The sequence below is a fragment of the Watersipora subatra genome, chromosome 4 (assembly GCF_963576615.1).
Source record: "Watersipora subatra chromosome 4, tzWatSuba1.1, whole genome shotgun sequence".
Taxonomy (NCBI): domain Eukaryota; kingdom Metazoa; phylum Bryozoa; class Gymnolaemata; order Cheilostomatida; family Watersiporidae; genus Watersipora; species Watersipora subatra.
In genome coordinates, this window is record NC_088711.1 from 2,003,027 (window position 1) to 2,027,462 (window position 24,436).

Below are 24,436 nucleotides of genomic sequence, written 5' to 3' on the forward strand. Positions count from 1 at the left end.
ACATTGGTATGTTTTACTGGTGCACAAAATGAACTGTGTACTAACATTACTGTGTACTAACATTACTGTGTACTAACATTACTGTGTACTAACATTACTGTGTACTAACATTACTGTGTACTAACATTACTGTGTACTAACATTACTGTGTACTAACATTACTGTGTACTAACATTACTGTGTACTAACATTACTGTGTACTAATATTACTGCGTTCGATGAACAAAACCAATACAAGGCATAAACTCACGACACTGTTACATATCTTTTCGTAAAGACATGACCTTACAAATCAGTGTGATTTCTGCCGTCACCTTTGAGAGACCATTTATGTGTCTCTCAAAGGTGTCGGCAGGTGGGTCAAGACCTTTTGAACCTCTGAGATTGACTTCCCAAACCCCTAATGTTTGATCGCATCCAGGTAAAGAACCATTGGCCTAAGGTATCTCTTCTAATTACTGCATTAACTTTTAAAGGCTTAGGCCTTCATATAGACATCATTGCTGATATATGGGTGACTACTCGACATGCCAACTTCTCTTCCTGCACCAAATTCTATATTCTTATCGCGCATCTTCACTTTCCAGGCTAGTGGTTGTTAATTATTTCTTATTAAATGTAATTTTTTAAAGCATCTAATCTGTGGTTAACCATCAGTCCTGTATCAGTTAATATGAGATTATGTGTACCTGTAATTAGCCTAATCTGTATTGCCTAATTCCCTAGTCCCACGACAGCGTCACCTCCCCGAGTCACTTCGCTCACCGGGAATCCGGGTATTATCCACCTGCTAAACACTGAGCAGTAATTGCTAGCTCATAAGTCTATTGTCTTTTGATGAAGTACGCTAATCCGTGGCTCTACCGCACCTCATGCACGCTTTGTGGTCTCAGGCAACACGAGCTTATCTCTCTCGACTCTTTTCTCTTTCTGGTCAGTTGCAGAGGCTGCTGTGAGCTAGCTAATCTCACATCAAACATGCAATACAGACATGCAATGCTTAATCCGAGTTCATCATGCGGCTATGCAATCGTACTCTTGCTCATGCACACTCACAGCACGGTACAATAAATCCTCATATCAATGGTTATCATTTCTTTTAGGACTCGGAGGGCATCGTTAGCTTTTCAGATTGCGCAATACAGCTTATCTCCTTTGCTGATAATCCGCACAAGTATGCCAAGAACCCAGCTTTTAAGGAGTTCCATGGTAAGTGCTTTTTATCATGTTTGATTTCGACAGTTTTATTAATGTTTTGGCTGGAGAGAAACGGCCGCTGGCTGCCAGCTGCGTCTTTGTCGGTTATAAGTCAAAATCATTTTAGTCATTGTCACAAAATTGTTCAGTACAACTTCGAGATTTTATAATCACAAGATGCAAGTTTTTAGCATAAATCTTCTTCTAACCGATAATCGTGGAATCTAACCTCAAGGCTAAACGCTGCTGACACTCACCTTATAAGATACTGAGTTCTTCAATTCTGTCGGTTAATTTTTTGTATATACGCAATTGAAGAATATAACTAAAGTGTGACCTCAGGCTAGTATAACTACAGACTGTTCTCTTGATTCTAGCCAGTCTTTGTGAAAGGTTTGCTGTATTTTACATGGTTGGTCCTCCATGACCCACAGGTCTTAAAAGCGATTCAAGGTCATACTAAGGTTATAGTTAAGGTCATATTCATAGAGCTTTGATTAAATTAAATTTCGAAAAAGGTATTCTCACCAGCAACAATTAGACTAGACAAAAACTAGAAAGTAAGTCATCGCTGTTAGCGCATAAAATATTACACGTCTGCTGCAGATTCAACATCCATTTTTGTTTGCAGGTTTGGTGAAAATACGCAAGTTGCCATGGATAAACTCTCTCATATGTCATCTGCCAGACACCCTTGATTGGGTTTTTAAGCTCAGACGCAAGAGACTCACGATAGAGGTAACATAGTTAATGCACATAAACGCTGTCTCGCAAAAAAAAAATTCGGCCTTCGCTGAAACGAAATATTTTTGGGCAGTATTGCACTTACCGGTTTTTTGCAAACTTACAATATACTGCTGTTAAAGGAGCTGTGCAAAGGTGATGACAGGTTATACAACTCTGCTTTAATAGAAAGTAATTTGCTCGTAGAATAATTCGGAAATGCTAGGCATGTTTGTAATGCGTAATAGTGACAAACATGGAGTCTTATTGTAGTTATGTAGCTGACTCTCTAATCAAATACTAAAAAAATAATAATGTTTATGGCAATATATTATTATCACTTTTCGTTTGTTGTTGGAGGATCTTGATGGACTTTGGGTGAGATAGCCCACTCTTCCTCATTGGAGTTGTCATTTCATCTAGTTCTAATTTTGTTTTATTTTTGCCATATTCATTTAGATATTGCAACAACAACACTTGTAGAATCTGCGATTTTTGGCTACCCAAAAAAAATATTAAAGCAGTCCTTTTTCCTTTTGGGATATGCACGCATTTGAGTTCTTGTCTAGTCAGTAGTTAAAATTTAGTCGTCAGCATTACGATGAATTGCCTCCCCTGTGTCATTAGACGAAGTGTGGGCCAAGGGAAGTAAATCTAATCAGTTTTGGCATAAATCCAACTACGAAGAAATTATTGCTACATAAAGTTTGTAAACTTGTCACGTCTTTAAAGAACACGCATATTGCACACGAGTGTTGGAGAGTGAATAACTCCCTGTGAAATAAGTAGTTTCAATTGATCTTCGATTCCGTTTTTGATTGTAAGTCCAAAATGGTCTGATTAGCAATGAAAATATGCTTTTCCATCGCTATGCAGGTGTTTAAGTTTTATTTTGAAAATAAATATATCAGTTGTAAAAGTTTTTCCGATCAACTTATATATATCAACTGTATCCTGTGATAATCTACTGTAAGATATTTTTCTTTGCAAAACGGCTATATTTTTAACATTATACATGTTCATGGATCCATGTAAACAGAAGGGATAGCAGGAGATAAGTGAAGTGCAATGAGGGATGTGATACTAGTGGACAGGGTATATGGTATGGATAGGATATGTGGATGGGGGTAGAATAGATAGAGGTAGACAGGATATATGGTGTGGATAGGGTGTATGAATGAATGGGGGTAGGACAGATAGAGGTAGACAGGATATATGGTGTGGATAGGGTGTGTGAATGAATGGGGGTAGGACAGATAGACGAAGACAGGATATATGGTGTGGATAGGGTGTGTGAATGAATGGAGGTAGGACAGATAGAGGTAGACAGGATATGAGGTGTGAATAGGATATGTAAATGGGGGTAGGATAGATATAGGTTGACAGGATATATGATGTGGATAGGATATGTGGATGGGGGTAGGACAGATAGAGGTAGACAGGATATAAGGTGTGGATAGGATATGTGGATAGGGGTAGGACAGATAGAGGTAGACAGGATGTAAGGTGTGGATAGGGTATGTGGATAGGGGTAGGACAAATAGAGGTAGACAGGATATAAGGTGTGGATAGGGTATGTGGATAGGGGTAGGACAGATAGAGGTAGACAGGATATATGATGTGGATAGGATATGTGGATGGGGGTAGGACAGATAGAGGTAGACAGGTTATATGATGTGGATAGGATATGTGGATGGGGGTAGGACAGATAGAGGTAGACAGGATATAAGGTGTGGATAGGATATTTGGATGGGGGTAGAATAGATAGAGGTAGACAGGATATATGATGTGGATAGGATATGTGGATGGGGGTAGGACAGATAGAGGTAGACAGGATATAAGGTGTGGATAGGATATGTGGATAGGGGTAGGATAGATAGAGGTAGACAGGATATAAGGAGTGGATAGGATATGTGGATGGGGGTAGGACAGATAGAGGTAGACAGGATATAAGGTGTGGATAGGATATGTGGATAGGGGTAGGATAGATAGAGGTAGACAGGATATAAGGAGTGGATAGGATATGTGGATAGGGGTAGGACGGATAGAGATGGATGAGACGTAATGATTGAATAGAGAAGTTAAGATTGATGAACTGCTGTAATTAATTCATAGATTTCCATTTTGATGTCCAGCATTGCAATTCCATCCTGTCACACCATAGCGTATCATTTCTCATTCAAATCAGCAAACTCACCCGCTTTTCATTGGCTTATCAACATCGGTCACTCTAGCCACGTGAACCATAAACTTTCTCTGTTTTACCGAGAACAAATCTGAATACTCGTACATGTTGGCTCTGTTCAGGAGAGATGGAGGTTGGTTACAGCTTGAGATGGCTGACAGGAGAGAAGAATATAATGCTGCTCATGCGCTGAGGCTAACCGTAGCTCAGTTGCTTTTAGCCTTTGTCAGAAGATTTTTATACTTAGCCTTTGGTCTCTTGTTCTCTTAATTCTTTGCAAGCATACTCTTCTGTTTATTCATCTTTTCGTTTTTTCCTTTCTTATTATTGTATCCCCCTTCACGGTCCCTACTCATAGTCTATTATACATCCTATCCATCTGGTCTTCCTAGTTACCACAGCTCATGACTTATTCCACATTTTGTAGAAGATGCACCTTCCACCAGATCTCTCTGAAACAGTCAGCAGATCTCAAGAGGACCCTGCTAAATCCTTTTTGTCTGGGCAGCGCAACGCAAGCATGAAGATAGATTTTTGAATAAGTTTTTTTACATGCGTAGGTAGTTGGATACTACTGGAAGACCTGATTCTGGTGTCACTCGAATGGCAGTTTCGTGTAACACGGCAAAGCTTTATATGGGCTATTAACAGCCCTCTGGCTAATTAATAATAGTGGTAATTAGTAATGCGTACAGAGTTACAGACTATTATAGCTATGCATATGGGAGGAAACTCTCGATTTCTAAGCCAGCAGTGACTCAATGAGAATAGAAAGCATATTCTAAAGTTATTTAGATTTATCCCATTTTTGATGTATTATAAACTGCAATAATAACATGTTTTAGCCGCGCGTCTTCTTTGTCCACATATTTTTGTGATAGCCTATGACAGGTGATAGCCCATGACAGTAGATATGCAAAGTATGGGCGATACACCTTAAGCTTGTGATGAAATAAAGAGACCTAAACGCAATCAATAGGTAATTATGTTTTTATCCGCTAAATATCTTCCATTTCGTGTAATCTTGTATCTTTACAAAATATTTTCTTCAAACATCATGTGTGGTCTCACCCCACTCCAACATTGACATAATAGTCAAATGTTGGAGTTGTATTCTACCAGAATTTATCTGTTGTTTACCCTTCAAGGGTTTCCTTTTATACCAGTGTCCAAGAGTCTAATGATTGAACAATTGAATGCACTATTTAAATGGCTCTATAGCCGCCTCAATCTTTTCACTAGTCATTCTAAATGTGTAGAGCCAGGTCGAGCGCGATAGGCGCTCTTAAGTCTACTCCAACTACACAGGCAAGTAGAGAAGTGACTACTCGCATCGCTGTGGAGAATTTCTGTATGTATCACTTGGTCGATATAAGTTCACGGGAGGTCAAGATTACATGCTGCCTGATTAGATTTGATAATTGTAAATTTTGAAACAACTCACTTTTGTGCTTCAGTTTTTGTTGTGTGTGTATTAATCACTTCTCAGTCAGGAAAATACATCAAATAGAAACTATGGTTGCTCGTGATGGTTATGGTTTCTAGAGTTACGTATCTGTGCACATAGTGTTACTTTACCCATAACCTACGATGCTTTGTCTCTAGATAAATGCAGTATAACTGACTTGAAGTGTGTGGCGTTGTAGGTCAGATTGTATCAGTAAACATCAGGCAAACCTATAATGAACAGTAATATAAAAACCAAGAACAAAGGTTTTGTTTGTGACAAACATTGTTGTTCCTTTACAATTCAATCAACAGTTCATACATTTGTTGACCGCATATCTTACAAAGAGATACTTGTGCTCTATCTACAATGGTTGTCAACAAAATACCTATTTTTCTGTTAAAAGCTTAAATGACCTGTTCAATAATTGCAAACTTATTCTTATAAAAATCAAACATCTCGTCAAATACTATATGGTAGTGAAGGTATATATGATACTATATGGTAGTGAAGGTATATATGATACTATATGGTAGTGAAGGTATATATGGTACTATACGGTAGTGAAGGTATATATGGTACTATACGGCAGTGAAGGTATATATGATACTATATGGTAGTGAAGGTATATATGGTACTATACGGTAGTGAAGGTATATATGGTACTATACGGTAGTGAAGGTATATATGATACTATACGGTAGTGAAGGTATATATGGTACTATACGGTAGTGAAGGTATATATGGTACTATACTGTAGTGAACGTATATATGGTACTATATGGTAGTGGAGGTATATATGGTACTATACGGTAGTGAAGGTATATATGGTACTATATAAAAGTGAAGGTATATATGATACTATGCGGTAGTGAAGGTATATATAGTACTATATGGTAGTGAAGGTATATGTGATACTCATAGATATATATACCTATGGTATAGGTATATATATCTATGGTGATACTATATAATAGTGAAGGTATATATTATGGTACTATACGGTAGTGAAGGTATATGTGATACTATATGGTAGTGAAGGTATATATGGTACTATATGGTAGTGTAGGTATATGTGATACTATATGGTAGTGAAGGTATATGTGATACTATATGGTAGTGAAGGTATATATGATACTATATGGTAGTGAAGGTATATATGGTACTATATGGTAGTGAGGGCAAATAAAACAATTTATATTTTTATGAATGATTAAAAATAGTGTATGTAAAATATAAATGCGTTACAAACTCTAAAATTGTCACTAGAATAGCCTTATTTTTGCTAATTTTAAAGGTATTTACAAGACTGATATTGTGAAAGGGTTCACCAATAGTAAAGACTAATGCTTTTACTGCCTTTAACTTTTATCAGTTTTACATGTATAATCTAGTCCAGTTGTCATGGCTTGTGTTGCTAGGCTATGATAATGTAGGTTATATATAACAAAGGAAAGATTGGTCAACAGTGTAGGCCTGAGGCTGCTAACAGAGTCTATAATCAAAAATGTTTTCTACCTACTGTATGCTATACGGTGGAAAAGCATTAGCCAAAAATATATGAGAATATGTGTTTGAGGGACAGCCTGGTGACCAACCTTACTAGTATTTCCTACGTATTCTTCTTACGATTTACAACGGAGGATGATCTGATTTGGATGGGCAAGCTATCAACATCACTTTCTCAGATCTAGAGTTTAAAAATGAACAAGCCTTTAACAATAGTTTGGGTTGTCTTTCCTTGGATATTCAACACGCCGACTTTTCATTTACCTTTAAAAAATTTTAGATCAGGCAGCAGTACTGGCAAAATCTTTTGACCTAAGTTATGTTATTGCATCAAAAACTATGATATTACCATATTATGAAGGTCACCACCGTAGTAACAAATGTTATCTGTCACCTGTAGTGATAAAACTAGAGTTGTGGTAGAGGCAGCCGCAGAAATGCATGGCTACAGCTGTCATGAAGACTACGAGTAACATAAACTACTGACATGTAGACTGAAGACTGGAAGGAATGCTTATAGGCTGCACAACTGATTAGAATTTTTAAAACAGACAGGGTTGGTTGTAGCAGACAGACAAACAGACATAATGTTGGTTGGAGTCAATCCGGCCGCAGCCTGATCGCATTTATTCGTTGCGATTCCGACACTTATGGCTATCTTCATAATATCAAGAAGCAGGTTATCTATTAATAGTAGTACAAGTAAAACTGTGTTCACCTAAATACGAGTCTTACATAGACATCTAAAGAAAACAGATTGCTTCGTATTAGAATTGATCATGGTTTCAAGAGCTGTGCTTACAGAAAAGCCAAAGTAATTTTTCAAATCTTTTCAAAGTATCTATATAGCAAACCGTTGTTTGTACTTGCCATATTTCACAGGATATTGCAAATGTTTATGTTCCTAAAGACCTCCAGTGCACTTTTTTGTTCAGTAATTGTTCAAATCAGGCGTCATACACTCATCACATTATTTCTGCGTAAACAAGCAGCTCAGGGAGCTGCAATTAACCACTACTTTAAGATACGAGGCCGTAAATCTATGTGAAGTTGCGGTCATAATGAGGTGGATGAACCAATGATGTTTCGTTATTCAGCATAGCTGGTACCTTATAAATAGGAAAGTGCTTGGCTAAGTATGCCACTGGCTCACACTCTCTACAGCGCGTTTATCTTATCCTAAATATTAATACTCGGCTCTTATCAATTCTAAACATGCAGGAGACTACAATGCCTAATGCTTATATCAAAGACTGTATACACAAGGTTATCAACATTACAGGTCTGCTCTATGCGCAACTCCGTCGCTGCCGTGACAGTCGAGAAGAAAACATGGCTGCTCACTGTTCTTCTACGCGATACTTGTTCTTGTTGCCTCTACTAGCGTGTCTGAGCTTTCCTATCACATTCGGCATCAGGTAAATTTTATGACTCTCACACTATTCTACAATGCAGTCCTATAACTGCCTGAGGTTGCTGTAGATACGTTGAAGTATATCTTGAATAATATCCAGTTAATGTAAGTTATGTAACTGCAACTGTGATTGATTTCTGTGATACTTTCAAAATTTTCAAAACTCTCGTTTAACTTTTTCATGTATCTGTCATAGTTTTTATATGCCCTTGATGCTGCATTTATGGCATTTCATTTCACCTCTTTTATTGTAAAACTTCCAGCTTGACCGATATTTTACTATGACAAGCAAGTATTAATCACGTCTAAAGACACTACATTATAATGTGCTATTAATGTTATTGTTTCTGTTTTCACATCTTTACATTAATTTTCGAATATTTGCAACCAATTCTGCCACACCCAGAGCTGGCACTCAGCTTTTCAATGGCAAGACATCCTGGTGCAATGAACTACAAGTGTGTTTGTTATACCAACGGAACATTGATAAGGACTAGCTTGTTAAGCGTGTAGCATTGGCTCTCTCCCGACCTGCGCTAGCTTGGAATTGAATGCTCAGCTTTTCCCAACTTCACTGTTGGGTACTGGATACATAATCCTGCCACAAATTGTTTTAATAGGATTTGCATCAAATATTTATGACTGGGCCAAGACCAAAACATACTTCTCGAAATCTGTTAAGAATTATATATAGCCACTTCATGTTCAATAAAAGAATAATTAGTTAAGTGTGCACTGTGACAAGCTCAATTTTGGTGAACAATTGTAGATTATAAGGAACATTATGAAAGTGATAGTATGTGTAATGTACTTTTAGTAATTGCCTACTCTTACCCTTACAGCTATGGAATGTACTACCCCAAATCCAATGCTTCTTGGGACTTTCCGTATATCAGGTAAATACTAACCTGACCATAAACCTATCATTCAGTTTCTCAGTGTTATTATGAACATCGTATCATCACAGCATAACTGTATCTCGCATTCTATTATTTCTGTTCTAATACGATTACAGTACTTCCAGAATGGCTCTTACGAACTCTCACTGTAAATATGTCTCAGTCATATATTCTTATGCAAAGGTTTACAGTGTGTGGGTAGGAAACTCACGACTGGCGGTGAAAATGCTAGATTAGAATAAATTGCTTGTTGCACCGCAACAGGCAGCCTTTGTCCGCCCAGTGAAAGTTGTTCAGCCCTAAAATCTCCATTCTAAACTCAATTAATCATCAATCAATCTCTCGTAGAGCACCTCTACCGTAACGTGCCTGGGATTAGTAAATAGCCTAGCAAATTATTCATCGTATTTGTAAAGAACTAGGTGTCAATCCATGGCAATTTCTCAACATTCTAGTGTGTAGAGCCATTTATTTGTTAAATTTACTTAACTGAACTAAAGTTTTTAGAAAAAGCTAATTCTCATTTTAGTAAGACTAGGTGGAATATATAATTGCGCAATTACTCCTAAATATAGCAAAACGGTCAACTGATGCAGGAGGTAGTGTTGGTATGCCAAGCCAGAAGGATACAAGTTGATACAAATCAGAGTTTGATTTCTGTTGAATGCTATCTTTGTTCTAATCTCTAACCCTGTGACTTCGGACAGACAAAAAACCTCTGTTGCCACCAGACTATTATTAAACGATTTTACCTCGGCAACACAAGGACACGGCCCTTATTATAGTAAAGATTAGATAATATTTAATTATTTGATACAATAGTCTTAGCTTGTTATTTGTTTTGTAACAATAATGGCCATATTGTTGTTACAATGGCCAAGCCTGCGGTTCATATTAGATGTCTTGATGTTTTAGTGAAACTGGCAACACGGCGCCTGAGAGCTGCGTATTTGGCCAGCTGTTGAACATTGCTGCTGTTATATGTAAGTCCTTCTATTCCTTCGAGGTTATTCTAATTGCCATGCATGCCGGCAGCATGTTTCTTTTTCTTCACACTACCGGTATGTTTTTGTTACTGTTTCTAGTGGAGTAGATCATCGGTGTGATGTGTACACTCAATAAACCATGATGCCTATTAATCAGCGCTGCTGCCAAACTAATCCTCAATTAGTTCATTATAATCATTAGTCAGCTCTGTCTGTGACCTTTCTACGCTGCCTTTCTATCTCTCTTTGCTCCCGTTCTTATCTATTCAGAGCATCATTTTACTAGTTTAGTTCTAAATGTTCAATGCCCTAGTAACGTGTAGTTCAGTAGTGTAGAAGGACACCAACTAGCTATGCTGCTGCTATCTGGCGCTCTAAAACGGTGTTCCTAGCGCTTATCTCTGCTCAGTACGGAAAGGGTCTAAAATATTTCAGATTTCACTTTCTTTTTCATTTTTTTTATTCTAACGATTTACATCAAGGTTTTTTGTCAAATGTATGTTGTTGGTTTTTATAGTCATTTTGCTGTAAACTTACACCCAAGTCAAACCTTCACTAACCATTCCTGCTGCCCGCAGACACCTTCTCATCAAGTGTCTCAACATGCACATCTATATTTATCATGAACTATAAGCCATTAGAAGGTATTAGATGGTTATCATTAGCAGAATTCTTACTAAATATGTTAGATTGAGCGTTTTTACATCTTTGAAGTTTCTTCTTGGAAAGAGACTTATACAAAAAATCAAGTAGAGTGGAGACTGTTTACATTAGGTTAGATATGACTAGTTTATTTGAGCCTACATGTGTTATGCTAAATGTAATTTGTTTATTTGAAGCTGTATGTATGATGCTAGATATGATTGGTTTATCTGAAACAGCTGGTGTTAGGCTAGATATAATTGGTTTATTTGTTTTGTAGCTGCACTCACTGTATATGTCCGATACAAGGAGACAAAGCAAGCCCTTGTACAGTACCTTCCCTCTAGCCATTGTTATCGAGTCAACTTTGCGACGTGTGTATTCGGAATGCTAGCTTCTTTTGGTGTTAGCATGGTCGGCAACTTTCAGGTAACTTTTGTCTTTTAACCACAATTTCTATTAGAGTACATGAGTAAAAGATGCTCGTCAGCGTCATAGAGTAGCAGCAGCAATGGGTGACATCTGTAATCAGTTCGATGACATATTTAAATAAATCTTCTTCCAAAACTATATCACAGAGCGAATTCCAACAAATGCATAACTTAGCTAGCTGCCCAGATGCAATCAGTAGCAACTAATAATATAAAAATGTGTGATCACTGCTGGGAGCTGTTTTGTTACATCAAACATGTACGCTGTTCAAACCCCCATCTAAGAAGTCCCTCATCTCATCAGCTCAGTAAACTTTTAGCAAGTATTTAAGATAAGCTGGTACATGGAACGGTAAGCCATGTCATCCAAACCTGGTAAGGGCGAGTATAACCTACTGACAGGTTATATTTGTATCATGCCCCCACATCACTCTCTGTTCCAATTTTTAAGGAGACACCGTCTGTTTATTCATGCAAATAGTTTTGATTTTAGTGCATTACCCAGTGTTCAATAGCTAGACCAGTCTATGTATGCCGTATAATGTCTCATTGCAAATGAAACCTGCATTGCTTTTTTGGCAATGTACGTTTCCTAATATGTCAACATAACATTTTTTCAAGAAACAATTGAAAAATGTTTAGAACAAAAGATGTTGACATTGAGTCAGACAATCACAGCTCACTACTGATCCAGTCTGCATCTCAGCTTTTAATATTTTGTTGCAAAATGAACAAAAAAGAATACTATTTTGGTGAAAACTTGTAGTTTGGTAGAATCGCTGTTCACTACAAACTGTCTCTTCGTGTTACAGATGGATAGTGTTCTGCTTGTACACTTTGTCGGAGCTGGATTTGCGTTTATTCTGGGCTCCGTGTACAGCTGGCTCCAAGTTTACATCTCCTTCAAACTTCTCATGTTTAACTGCTCAAGGCCAATCTTCTTCGTAAGAATCATCTGCTCCCTCATTGTCACCATCTTCCTTATTGGAAGTATCCTTTTAGTTAACTGTCACTCGCACGCAAATATCCAGGAAGTGTTGATTACTAATCAATATTTACAATTTTGGAAAGATCGCTTTTATTAGGTTGAAGAGTTGCCTTCTCAGGTAAATGATATTCCGTTGCAACACCCTGAAGCTGTAGAGCATTTTACACTTGATTCCTTAGCTAAGATATCTAGCTGTTGTTGGTTCATTCTTATACGGAGTATACCCTCGAAACCAGGTTGGTATAAAGTTAAATCACCTTTCACTTTCATTTTTACTACATTAACAGTATCTGCTGCCAAACAATTAATTTGCATATCTCCTAGCTCTATGTTTCTGTAATAGTTGCATTTCACTATAACATACATATATGGCACAGCTCTAGACATTGTGGCTTTGCAACACAGTCGTATTGTGAAGACACAATATGTACTTTAGATTGTGTGAGCATCACAATTATAGCACTTTTATCCAGTTTAGCCGAAAGGAGAGCTCAATGCAAAAATAATGAGCACAGCGTAATAAATATTATAGCCTATATTCTTTTTGTATATATATACAAAATATAAAGAGTACATAGCTGGTGGCCAACAGCTAAGTACATGTAATCTTTAATAATTTATATTATAATGTACCTTACTTAACACTTTGTCTGTTGAGTGCTCTTTTTTGTTTTTTAATGAAATTAGTATTTCTAATAATAATATATATAAATATATGTTCTGTATTTGCATGTAGATTTAAAATGTTCTTTTGTAGAGTTATCGACTTTGGAGCACAACGAGTGAGTGGATTATGGCATTCGGTTTAGCATTACTCTTTGCCTCTTTTGCTAAAGAATTCCGAACCATAAAGTTTGAAAAGCCTAGAATAAGTATTATACAAGAGAAACTGCAGAAGGCTTGACATTTCGGAAGTAAGAAGAAATCCGTATCTTATGACGCTGCGTAACGGCTATTGGTTGTAGAGTTTTTAAATTAAAGAGTCGTGTAGTTTTATACGGTGAACAGCGATACAGCCTATGAAATAGGCAGCAGGTAAGACATCTTACATTCAGACAGTATGTAAGTATATGCCAATTTTGTATACAGTAATCATGCAAACAACTGTGATATGCCTTAAAAGCTTTCAATTTTTACTTTGTGCATTCCAACGACAAATCATGTTTTTATTTTTATTACTGAACAGCTCAATGAAATCAATCAATTTATAGAAATACACGTCGATATGAAAATTAAACATTGCTATTGTATCGCAATTACTGATGAGTGGTCCATGCGGTAGGTCTGTACTGTACAGGCATCTTCCAGCAATACTGATAGTACTACTACCCACCTTCTACACCTACATAGGGCTTCTTGCCTCGTTTCATGTAAGCTAAGACTTGCAGCTTATGGAGTTATCCACCCTTAAGGATTGTTGTCAGCGCATTGGCATGTTCTCAATGCACTCATTATCATAAGACAAAATAGTGCTGTCTTTTTCTCTGTTCTCTGTTTTGTTGTTGATCAAAGTTGCAATTACTACATTAAAATCACTTGAGCAGGTCTAAAGGACTAAAGTAGGACTTACTGTCAACCACATAGTAAGCAAGCTATTCGCTCAAAGAAATAAGCAAACAAGATTGTTCAGATGTCAGCACGTATGACAATAATGAAAGGTTAGTTAAAAATCGAAAGAATAGCTCTACAATCAGAAAGAATGTGAATGAATCTTGGCAGCATGGCAGACATGGCTAGTTTGGACTCTGGTAACAGTTAAAGCTGTTTATGTATTATTTGGAATGATGACAGCGAGAGGCAGGGTTCTCCTAATCGTGCTTTTTATTCACCGCAGCAGCATTCGAGGATGAAGATTTCTACAATAGACCCTGTCTATAGTGAGAGACAGGATGGAGCTGTAAACAACAAAATGTCATTCATACAGTTAATTATTCATGAGGATCAGTTTTTTGATTGTATGCAGGAAACTGGGAAGTCTAGGGGATAATATTGAGCAGACAGGAAGTTGTTACCTCTGACCAATAGCAACGCTTTTAAACCCATTTTCCATGAAGTTTAATGAAAAAATAACATAACAGTAATGTACTTTGAGATATGAATTTAATCCTTTCTAGAACAGAGCTTGGATTCCAAATAACTCGTAAACCAAACAACTATTTTTCATTTAAAATAAAGGAAATAGGTTTAATCTATTTCTACCTTCAAAGCACTCCTAACCCACCCATAATAACTCCCGTAACTAGTATATGTACTATATACTATACAGTGTCTTATATTTGAATGGGAGATACTCTTATTACCAAAAGCCCAAAAAAAGTTATTAATTAATTGAAAATGTATACTTTATTCTTATCTTTAAATTACACAAATACACTAGCAAGGAGGTTTACATTGGCCTGCTCTTTAGGGTTCTACGAAAGCACAACAGACAAGTATTGTTAGATAGTTATTAATATCATAATTAAAAATTTTATTACCAGTTTTCTCTACAGGCAATTTTATTACCAGTTTTCTCTTGTTTGAGAACAATAGATGCACCCACAATGTTACTGTGTGTACAATCTATTACTGATAAGATATAGATGCTCACAAACAACAATCAATCGAGTAGTTTGATTAGAGTTACAATAGTAGCTGCCTACCTTATTCCTAGATGTATTCATGTAAGCCTGATAGTAGAAGTTTAGGAAGAGCATCATGATGGAGAGTGAGTAGAAAAATAATGACCACCTCATCCACAAAGGAAACTCACAGTCTAACAAAATTGATTGCAGAGCATATGCCATACCAAGCACAAACTGCACCTGTAAAAACAATTCAATGTTCACTCATCAGGAATTTCTACATGCATTTAAAACTCATCTATTTCAGTCTAACATCCTCTGCGCTGTTAAGCAAGAAAACCTGCTTAGGTTAACAACCCATTGAGTCAGACTTAGGCAAACCTTTTAAAAGCAATAGGAAAAAGATCCATGAAAATTTGACAAAATCCTTTTGAAAACGGTAGCTAAAAATTGTTACTGAATAATTTCATAATAAAATAATAATAAAAAATTAGTAATGTTTTAGGTTTGCCACAGAGAATCACATAAAAGATGTATCTTTGTTTCACTGTGGGAATACTGTTTCCCGCCTTATCATTTCCAAATGCATTCAGCTGAGATGACTGACTACCAGGCAGCATTTACAAAAGAACATAATATGTTTATCTGATATGTTTATCTGATATGTTTATCTGATATGTTTATATGATATGTTTATATGATGTTTATATGATATGTTTATCCGATATGTTAATATAGTATGTTTATATAATATATGTTTGTATGATATATTTATAAAGTATTTTATATGATATGTTTATACGATATGTTTATACGATATGTTTATATAATATGTTTATATAATATACTTATATGATGCAATTACATGATGCATTTATATGATACCTTTATATAATACGTTTATATAATAGGTTTATATAGTATGTTTATATTTGATTATATGAATAGTGATTATATCTAGTTTTGTGTGTGAACTTAATTTTTGCACGAGCATTGGTATACTTATAACTTATATACTTATAACTTATATACTGGTATACTTATGATATAGTATGTTGGTCACAATGGCCCTGACTCATCATATGCAGATGTAAAATAAGATTCGTGTACATCATTTTAATACCAAATAAAGATATATCACTGTTTTCTCCCATTTAGACTCGAGTGCAGACCCGAGTGCGGACCCTAGTGCGAACCCGAGTGCGGACCCTAGTGCGGACCCTAGTGTAGACCCTAGTGCGGACCCGAGTGCGGACCCTAGTGTAGACCCTAGTGCAGACCCTAGTGTAGACCCTAGTGTAGACCCTAGTGTAGACCCTAGTGTAGACCCTAGTGCGGACCCTAGTGTAGACCCTAGTGTAGACCCTAGTGCGGACCCTAGTGCGGACCCGAATGCGGACCCGAATGCGGACCCGAATGCGGACCCGAGTGCGCACCCTAGTGCGGACCCTAGTGCGGACCCTAGTGCGGACCCTAGTGTAGACCCTAGTGCGGACCCGAGTGCGGACCCTAGTGTAGACCCTAGTACAGACCCTAGTGCGGACCCGAGTGCGGACCCTAGTGGGGAGCCTAGTACGGACCCTCGTGCGGACCCTCGTGCGGACCCTAGTGTAGACCCTAGTGCGGACCCTAGTGCGGACCCTCGTGCAGACTCTAGTGCGGAGCTTAGTGCAGAACCTAGTACGGACCCGAGTGTAAACCCTAGTGCGGACCCTAGTGCAGACCCTAGTGTAGACCCTAGTGCGGACCCTAGTGCGGAGCCTAGTACGGACCCTCGTGTGGACCCTAGTGCAGAGCCTAGTACGGACCCTAGTGGGGAGCCTAGTACGGACCCTCGTGCGGACCCTAGTGCGGAGCCTAGTGTAGACCCTAGTGCAGACCCTAGTGGGGAGCCTCGTACGGACCCTCATGCAGACTCTAGTGCGGAGCTTAGTGCGGAACCTAGTACGGACCCGAGTGTAAACCCTAGTGCGGACCCTAGTGCAGACCCTAGTGCAGACCCTAGTGTAGACCCTAGTGCGGACCCTAGTGGGGAGCCTAGTGGGGAGCCTAGTACGGACCCTCGTGTGGACCCTAGTGCGGACCCGAGTGTGAAGCCTAGTGCAGACCCTAGTGTAGACCCTAGTGCGGACCCTAGTGCGGATCCTAGTGCAGACCCTAGTGCAGAATTTATTGCTCTAAATTCATCTTACTGTTTCACTATTTTTCAAGTAATTCTTTCAGGCATTATCATAATACTGTATGTATACTATGATGCGTTATATATAAATAAACATATATAAATATATACATGTATATGTGAGCAAAAAAATATATAAGTCTGTCGTTTGGCTTGTCTAGCTATAGCTATTAAAATCTAGGAATGAAAGATCCGCTCTGTGCTAGATTTAATCTCGGAATCTCCCGTTTACTAGGCCATAATCTAGCCAATTAAGCTACAAGATGTGCAGTGAATTCAGTAGGCGATATGAGTCATTATGTCGATTAAAATATGCATAACACTCTGTATTAAGCAAAATCACTAAAGCTTGACCTCACGGCTCTTATTAGTCAATTTAGCAATACGGATAGTAGCTTACTCAATTTAGTCATTGGCAATGTGCCAGGCTGATAGCAACCAACTACATTACCTGCCACTGTCTATAAGCTGTTTTTTAATACTACTCGTGCAACGCCGGGCACTCGGTTAGTACATATATATATATATATATATATATAGTAATCAAGACTATATAAGTAATCAAGACTACTGCTAGCAGCTCTCTACGCTCTGGAAAGTGCCGAGTGTTATAACTAACTAGAGTGTTGGAATAGGTTAAGGTTACTTATCTTAAAATCCAGGTTGTTGTTTCTCTCTGGGGTTATGACAGGTCTGTTTTGTGCTTTTGCTATAACGCAAGTCACCAGACGAGTGCAGAAGCACAAAACAAACCTGCCATGACCCCAGAAAGAAACAAAAACCTGGATTTTAAAATAAGTAGCCTTAACCTATAGCCTTAACCAACACTCTAGTTAGTTATAACACTCCACATTTTTCAGAGCATAGAGTGCTATTAGCGGTAGGCTTGACTACTGCTACCATATATATATACATATATATATATGGTAGCAGTAGGCTTGACTACTGCTACCATATATATATACATATATATATATACATATATATATGGTAAATATATATATGTATATATATTTACCATATATATATATATATATATGGTAGCAGTATATAATAGCATTATATATATACATTTGTAGATATATATATACAAATATCATTGGCAATGGGATTTGTCTTCCTTGCCAGCTCTGAGCTGCACTGATGAGGCTTCAATAGCCGAAACAGTAATGTCTGTAGCATGAGTGTGCATATATATATATATATATATATATATATATATATATGCACACTCATGCTACAGACATTACTGTTTCGGCTATTGAAGCCTCATCAGTGCAGAATACCGCTCTCCGTTACGGCACAATGTGATGGAGCAACGTGATGGCGCAATGTCATAGAGAGAGGTTGCGTAATTTTGTGCGTGCTCAATCATGAGAGCAAGCAGTTAGCTCTTATTAGTAAGCTTTCTCAAATTAGCCATTGTCAATGTGTCAGGCTAATAGCAAGTGGCAGGCAACTACATTACCTCTTATTGTTGATAAGCAGATTTTTAATACCCATGCAATGCTGGGAATTCCGCTAGTATTTATATATTTATATGTATATAAATATATATATGCTATATTATATATATTATATATAATATATATACTATACTGTATATAATATATATATAAATATATATACCATATACAGTATATATTTATATACGTATATAAATATATTAAAAATTTTATCATTAAAATATAATGCTTTCAATAAAATTTTTACTTTTGATGTATTGAGATTGCATAGAAAAGGGGAAGAAAAGTGACTTTACACAAAGGGACACGCACAGCCGTGGGGTTAGGTAAGTGATATTACGGTATATAGCACTTCATGTGCTGTGGTTATGGTCACACAACTCCTATAATAATAGCAATAGATAACACTTCACCTGCAGTGGTTATGGTCACACAACTCCTATAATAATAGCAATGATAACACTTCACCTGCAGTGGTTATGGCCACACAACTCCTATAATAATAGCAATAGATAATGCTTCACCTGCAGTGGTTATGGTCACACAACTCCCATAATAATAGAAAGTTATTTTTGAAAATGCATTTTATACCAGAGTAAAGAGTTTGTGAATGCCAAGAAAAGATGAAAACTATGTAATACTAACCAGCTGAAGCTTTGTCAGATAGCGTTTCCACCATAAATACTTTTGTACTGCGGGTCCCAGAGCGGACAGGCCATAATAAGTGTACATTACAACATGTACAAAGCTATTCATCTGAGCTCCAAAGAATGCTAGATGGAAATGAAAGTGAAGAATCTATATTTCTAGTAAACACTGATAGCTGATAGCGTGATACGCTTCAAGATAGATATGTATATGTTTGTGGTTCATAGAGATTTTAGAATAGCCTAATTATCTGATGGAATTCAACTGATAGACTCGGCATAAGTAAAGCGTGTGTATAGTCCACTCTAAGGTTATTGGTCACTGCTACTAGCTTGAAGTTAATACTTACAGCAGCCTCCAGCCACCCACTTTACTCCAATCCACCACAAAGGAAACATAGTGGCATGGTGGTAAACATGCAGAAAAGAAACCTGGTTGTTCTTTTTGCGTAGAATGAAGAATATGGTGTCCATGAACTCTATACACTTGGAGATATAGTACCACCACAGAGCTTTAGCTATCTGCAAGTTTAAAGAGCCTCGTAACTGGTTACAAAAGGATGCACAACTCCTGCAAATCATTTCATTCACTGTTCAACTCTTTGAGTCGTATCAATAGCATAATAGGTATCCATAGCAACTATATATTACTTGTCATACAAGTATGGGCTGTTCAATATTATGAAAATACCTACACTCATCATTGGCTAATGATCAGCTTTTTCTCTTGGACTTTTCTCTATTCTAACAGAAACAATAAGGCTGGATAAATTGACATCTCTTCTATTTTGGTATACAAATAGAATTACTTGAAATAGTACTTCATGTCAAACGGAAAGGGTGTAGCAGGTGTTAGGACTCACCCTGTATTCATTGTCTTCGTAAGAATAGACAACCTTCTGGCATGTGTAACTGTATCCTGCTCTTGTACTGCATATAACTAACTACAACGCAAATTTAGCTTCCTAGAAAAAACAGCTCACAAAACATCATATTGAAATCAGGCTAGCTGTGGCACATGAGCAAGTAAGTAGTGAAATTCTATGCAGGCGGAATGCCTCTCAAGGCTCTCATTTGTACTTATGAATCTATGTCACTGCCTTGACTGGAATGAGCATTTTATAAACAAGTTGTTTTCAAGGTATGAAAGAGATAGCAATATTGGCTTTGTTTGAGGGTTAAGCCCTTGGTTATCAACGCTGTTATCATAGCCGATAATTGTAGTTATCGTGACCTTCATTCTCATTTGAAACTATCTCCTCATGAGCAAGAAGATTGATACACTGCATTTTAGTATCTGATATGAAGCATAAACCTTGCGTGGCAGCCGCATGCCAGCCGCGTGCCAGCGTTAAATAGATATAGAACTACATAGCTCACCAAACTCAGTTTAAACCAAAGTTAGTAAACTGGATGCTAAAGACCCTCACTTCAAGAAAAATGTAGAGGTTTAAGATAACCAGGAATGCGTTGTAGATGACCAGACAGAGCTTGCAGTCAAATGCACTCCTATTCTTCATAAACATTGGTCCAAAGTAGACGAGAAACAGATAGAGTGCTGTCAACTGCAGAGTTGGCAGCGGTGATTGCATAAGAAACCATTCTTTAGTGCGAGGATCTGCAGAAAATGGAACGACACACAGTAGTTGGCTTGAGAGATCATGTAACACTTTGGTCTGTAATGTAAAATGCGTAGCTATTGACATAGAGCAAGCGTTGCTAATGACTACAGCTTTATAACAAACTGCGCTTAAGGTCATGAAGATCTATAATCTATGCTCGAGTGAGTGGCCAGCCCAAGAGAGTGAGTGCCTTTGAAGCTAGCGTAATATTACTACATATGAATGAGCCGGCCTACTCCTTTGGAGGTTGACCGAGCGCTAGTGATAAATTGTTACTCAGTTTGAAGAAGGAAGTGATTTGAAAGATGTACCGCACAATGCCCCAGCAGAGTTTACCCGAACACATAGGACACAATGAACATATAGAATGCTGTAGCATTTGATTGACAAGCAAGCAAACAACTCATCAGCCTACAAAGGTTGACACACTTGACGGGCATAAGAGTGTTTTGAAAATTGGTTATTGCATTACTGATATTTTTAGCAGATGCCTAATTGATCCCTAGAAAATCCTGTTAGAGAACTACCCAATGCGGCGTAACAATGGCGCAAACAAGATATCGACACAACAAACAATTAGTACAAACGTGTGGTCAGCTGTGATGCTCAGTAACAGGCAAAAGTTCCTGTCAGCTTCACGTCTAGTGTTTAGTGATGCTTTTCACTTTTGTAGCCTTAGACCAAGGCTTTTCAAATGCCTGATATGCTTTTCGCACATTTTTCGATAACTATTTTAAAACTGCTGCATTTTATGATTCTTAAAGCGACATTTTACAGCCAAGGCTCTAGCAGACTTTCATACTGGTATGTTTATTTTTTTGTAGAACAAAATTGAGAAAAACAATCCCTTCTCCTGAAGGGATTGTTTTTGGAAACTGATAAACAAGCCACACTAGTGTCACACATTAATGCTATTCTGTAACGAAAGCTGGTAATTGTTGAGTTGGCATTAATTTTAGAATTACCCAATGACATACAACCAACCTGAATGAGCTAAAGAATGTTCCCAGAAACTGGAGAAGTTTTCGTAAACGTCTAATAAGCTGTCCTCCATGTTGTATTCAAAACCTACAAATACACCGCAACAACTGAGTAGTGTGTATAGATGTGCCGCTAACAAGATCCTTCTAAACCAACAGCTCTTTATCGAACACTTTCAGTACACTTGCATCAGCGGTAAATGCTGATGGCGGCTTCAATATGTCAATTTATGCTCCTCCTGTACAAACAGTTTTATATTTCAATGTTGATAAACCCAGACATGTATTTGCACATGCATTTTACAACCAGCACCTAGAAACGGCTTTCAATCAATCACCTTACACGGCTTACAGTGTCAGCTGGATAAGCATCCAAGCTAAGCGTAGGATCAGCTCTTACGACAGCATGTTTAGAGCACAGCAATACCCTCGTGGTTGCATGCTCAGCGGATAACAACAGCACAAGCATTTCCTTACCAAATAGTCCAAATATGAAACGAGCACCAATAAACCTCCAAATCAGGTTGAATTACTATCAATCCAGTGTCTTTATCCTGAGCTAGTACACAATTACTAATATGTAGCTACACACCAACCTGCTTTGTATCAATAGACAACGCGACGTATGTATGTTAATTTTGCTTGCTTTCGATAACGGCAAATGTAAAGTCAAGCACCAGCCATCTCCGGTACTACAGGAAGAAAGTGACTCAGTGTAGAGTAAGATGAAATGAGTTTCAAGAAATTTGCGTAGACTTTCCTGTCTTAGAATTAGCTCGCGATCTTACCAAAACTCACAACTATTCAAGGCTGGCCCACTGCGTGAAGCCTACATTGTAGTTAGAATAGCTTCAAGTTCAAGTGTTCATTACATTAGACGCATAGTTTTACGTTACTATTCTATATGTGATTTTTTGTCTCCTGGTTGAATTTGCTTTAAATGGCATTGATTGGTTAATAAAGTTAATATCTATTTCAACTATTTCAAAGCATTTATTCATGTACTGCGAACTATTTACAGGATCTTTGGCACCGGCAAGCTCTACATAGCATCCCACATTGCTTCTGATATTTCATATGAAACGTATGTATTATGTCACTACTAAATGATCTTCTATTCATTAGAAGTCTATCAAAAAGGAACCACCACTTTATTACAAGGTATGAGGCTATATATATTTTGCATAGCTCAGACCAGATGTGTTGACTTCTGACTAATTGACAATATATTGAACATGAGCGCAAGCAGAGAATGAACCATATATACATGTACATGTAATAGGTTTTCATCTTGTTTATAACCTTACCATACAATATTAGTATAATTAACTAGAGGCATGAGTAACTTCAATCGTACAAGTCATGACACCAGTATGCAGGTGCTAATCTAGGGAATTCCATGTTCTACCAGTTGTGACAAAGCTTTGGTTTACACATACATGTATATATACGTATATATGCTGCATATAAATATACTGATATAACAGATTGACTGCTCAATAGTACCTCTGCTGTCACCTGCTGTCACTTGCCGAGACGTAGAGCAATAAGCTGAAGGATACAAACAGCTAATAGCAGATTAACTTGGACACAACAAACTCATGTCAAAAGCATTCAGAGACAAACCATTTGGGACACACTAATGAGTTAGAAAAGCAACTCCGGTACATACGAGTATACACTTATAAGATACCTGTACAACTTGTACAACTATTAGCATATGGCTATCATTGGAGCGCTTATAGAGCAGCATCAAGAAGTCAAGTCAATTGATCAATATGGGCTGATAATCGCTTAATTTAGTAATGATTTCCCTGTTTTATCTTTTTTCAAACATCTAAATCCTAAACATTGCTGAGTCTGAAGATCGTTAGAAATGTTTGGAGCATTGCAGTTACCGGTATACAATGAATAGGTCACATGATCAGTAAAGGGTAGTTCTATGACGAGACACTCAGGCAAGGGTTAAAAATAAGTACCGTAAACAACTTTCTCATTTATAATGTATTTGTGTAGTCAAGGAATCCTAACAAAGAGTTTAAGTGTTGGCCGTTTCCAATCTTTCGATGTGGAGCACATTAGTGAATGTGCTGTACTAGTGGAATTTAGATTGGAATTATAAATACATATGTTTACGTATGTATCAAGGTCAAGGGTAATAGTGTAGGTCTCTGGCAACTAGTTTTATTATTCCAAAATACTGTGCTCTGTAATATTGAATGATGTTAGTATTAGACTTTGTACAAAGATGTATCTGTATAACACTAACAGGGAAAAATTGTCAAAAAATACAATATTATGAAGGTAAACAGATTAGCATCCAGTTCTACATACAAAAACAATGTTTCATATTAATTCAAATAAAACCACATAGTATAGTACACACTTACAATTATTAACCTCTATCAGTAAAAGAACGCTCTACATTATTGATCGCACACGTGCCGGAATCAGAGCTCTACAAATGTATGCATACATCATTTGATTAGAAGAAAATTACTCTCAACAAGAAAACTTAGAGAACATAAACAAGGACAGCTTTACAGACCCATTTGAT

At 37.4% G+C, this 24,436-nt stretch overlaps 4 protein-coding genes across 6 annotated transcripts in view; 3 read left to right on the forward strand and 1 right to left on the reverse strand.

Moving 5' to 3' along the window:
• LOC137394856 (elongator complex protein 4-like) overlaps positions 1-5,623 on the forward strand; it is a 30,397-nt gene extending 24,774 nt beyond the window's left edge. Inside the window, exons 6-8 of the mRNA XM_068081627.1 lie at positions 1,104-1,209; positions 1,829-1,935; positions 4,533-5,623. Of these exons, the coding sequence (XP_067937728.1) occupies positions 1,104-1,209; positions 1,829-1,935; positions 4,533-4,643 (324 nt within the window). The 3' untranslated portion in view covers positions 4,644-5,623. The remainder of the gene's footprint in view (positions 1-1,103; positions 1,210-1,828; positions 1,936-4,532) is intronic.
• Positions 5,352-13,429, forward strand: LOC137394858 (DNA damage-regulated autophagy modulator protein 2-like). Of its 2 annotated transcripts, XM_068081632.1 has the most exons (8): positions 5,352-5,413; positions 8,344-8,479; positions 9,318-9,371; positions 10,290-10,357; positions 11,283-11,431; positions 12,246-12,423; positions 12,614-12,657; positions 13,179-13,429. In XM_068081632.1, the coding sequence occupies exons 2-8, from the start codon at positions 8,394-8,396 to the stop codon at positions 13,323-13,325; spliced, it is 726 nt and encodes a 241-aa protein (XP_067937733.1). In that variant the 5' UTR covers positions 5,352-5,413; positions 8,344-8,393; the 3' UTR covers positions 13,326-13,429. The 2 variants fall into 2 exon arrangements, with proteins under 2 accessions (XP_067937733.1, XP_067937732.1); XM_068081631.1 differs by lacking the exon at positions 5,352-5,413 and having other exon boundaries at positions 8,119-8,479.
• Positions 13,430-13,572: 143 nt separating this feature from the next.
• Positions 13,573-22,511, reverse strand: LOC137394857 (very long chain fatty acid elongase 4-like). 2 transcript variants are annotated; one of them, XM_068081629.1, is made up of 8 exons: positions 22,476-22,511; positions 21,884-21,967; positions 20,708-20,895; positions 20,141-20,221; positions 19,628-19,799; positions 19,276-19,403; positions 15,064-15,225; positions 13,573-14,277 (listed from the first exon to the last, which is right to left on the reverse strand). In XM_068081629.1, exons 2-8 carry the CDS (start codon positions 21,951-21,953, stop codon positions 14,230-14,232), a joined length of 849 nt encoding a protein of 282 aa, XP_067937730.1. In that variant the 5' UTR covers positions 21,954-21,967; positions 22,476-22,511; the 3' UTR covers positions 13,573-14,229. The 2 variants fall into 2 exon arrangements, with proteins under 2 accessions (XP_067937730.1, XP_067937729.1); XM_068081628.1 differs by having other exon boundaries at positions 22,357-22,482.
• A 407-nt stretch (positions 22,512-22,918) lies between these two features.
• The window catches only part of LOC137394609 (very long chain fatty acid elongase 4-like), a 37,417-nt gene continuing 35,899 nt past the window's right edge, over positions 22,919-24,436 (forward strand). The window contains exon 1 of the mRNA XM_068081346.1: positions 22,919-23,040. The gene's annotated coding sequence lies outside the window, so the exon portion shown is untranslated. The remainder of the gene's footprint in view (positions 23,041-24,436) is intronic.

Coding starts and splice junctions, on each gene's coding strand:
- LOC137394858 (XM_068081631.1), top strand. CDS start 8,277: ATGCAGGAGACTACAATGCCTAATGCTTATATCAAAGACTGTATACAC. Junction 9,372..10,289: donor TGGGACTTTCCGTATATCAG/GTAAATACTAAC, acceptor TTGATGTTTTAG/TGAAACTGGCAACACGGCGC. Junction 12,424..12,613: donor CACCATCTTCCTTATTGGAA/GTATCCTTTTAG, acceptor TAAGATATCTAG/CTGTTGTTGGTTCATTCTTA.
- LOC137394857 (XM_068081629.1), bottom strand. CDS start 21,953: ATGGAGGACAGCTTATTAGACGTTTACGAAAACTTCTCCAGTTTCTGG. Junction 20,222..20,707: donor ACCTCTACATTTTTCTTGAA/GTGAGGGTCTTT, acceptor TTTGCGTTGTAG/TTAGTTATATGCAGTACAAG. Junction 15,226..19,275: donor ATCTGACAAAGCTTCAGCTG/GTTAGTATTACA, acceptor TTGTTTTTACAG/GTGCAGTTTGTGCTTGGTAT.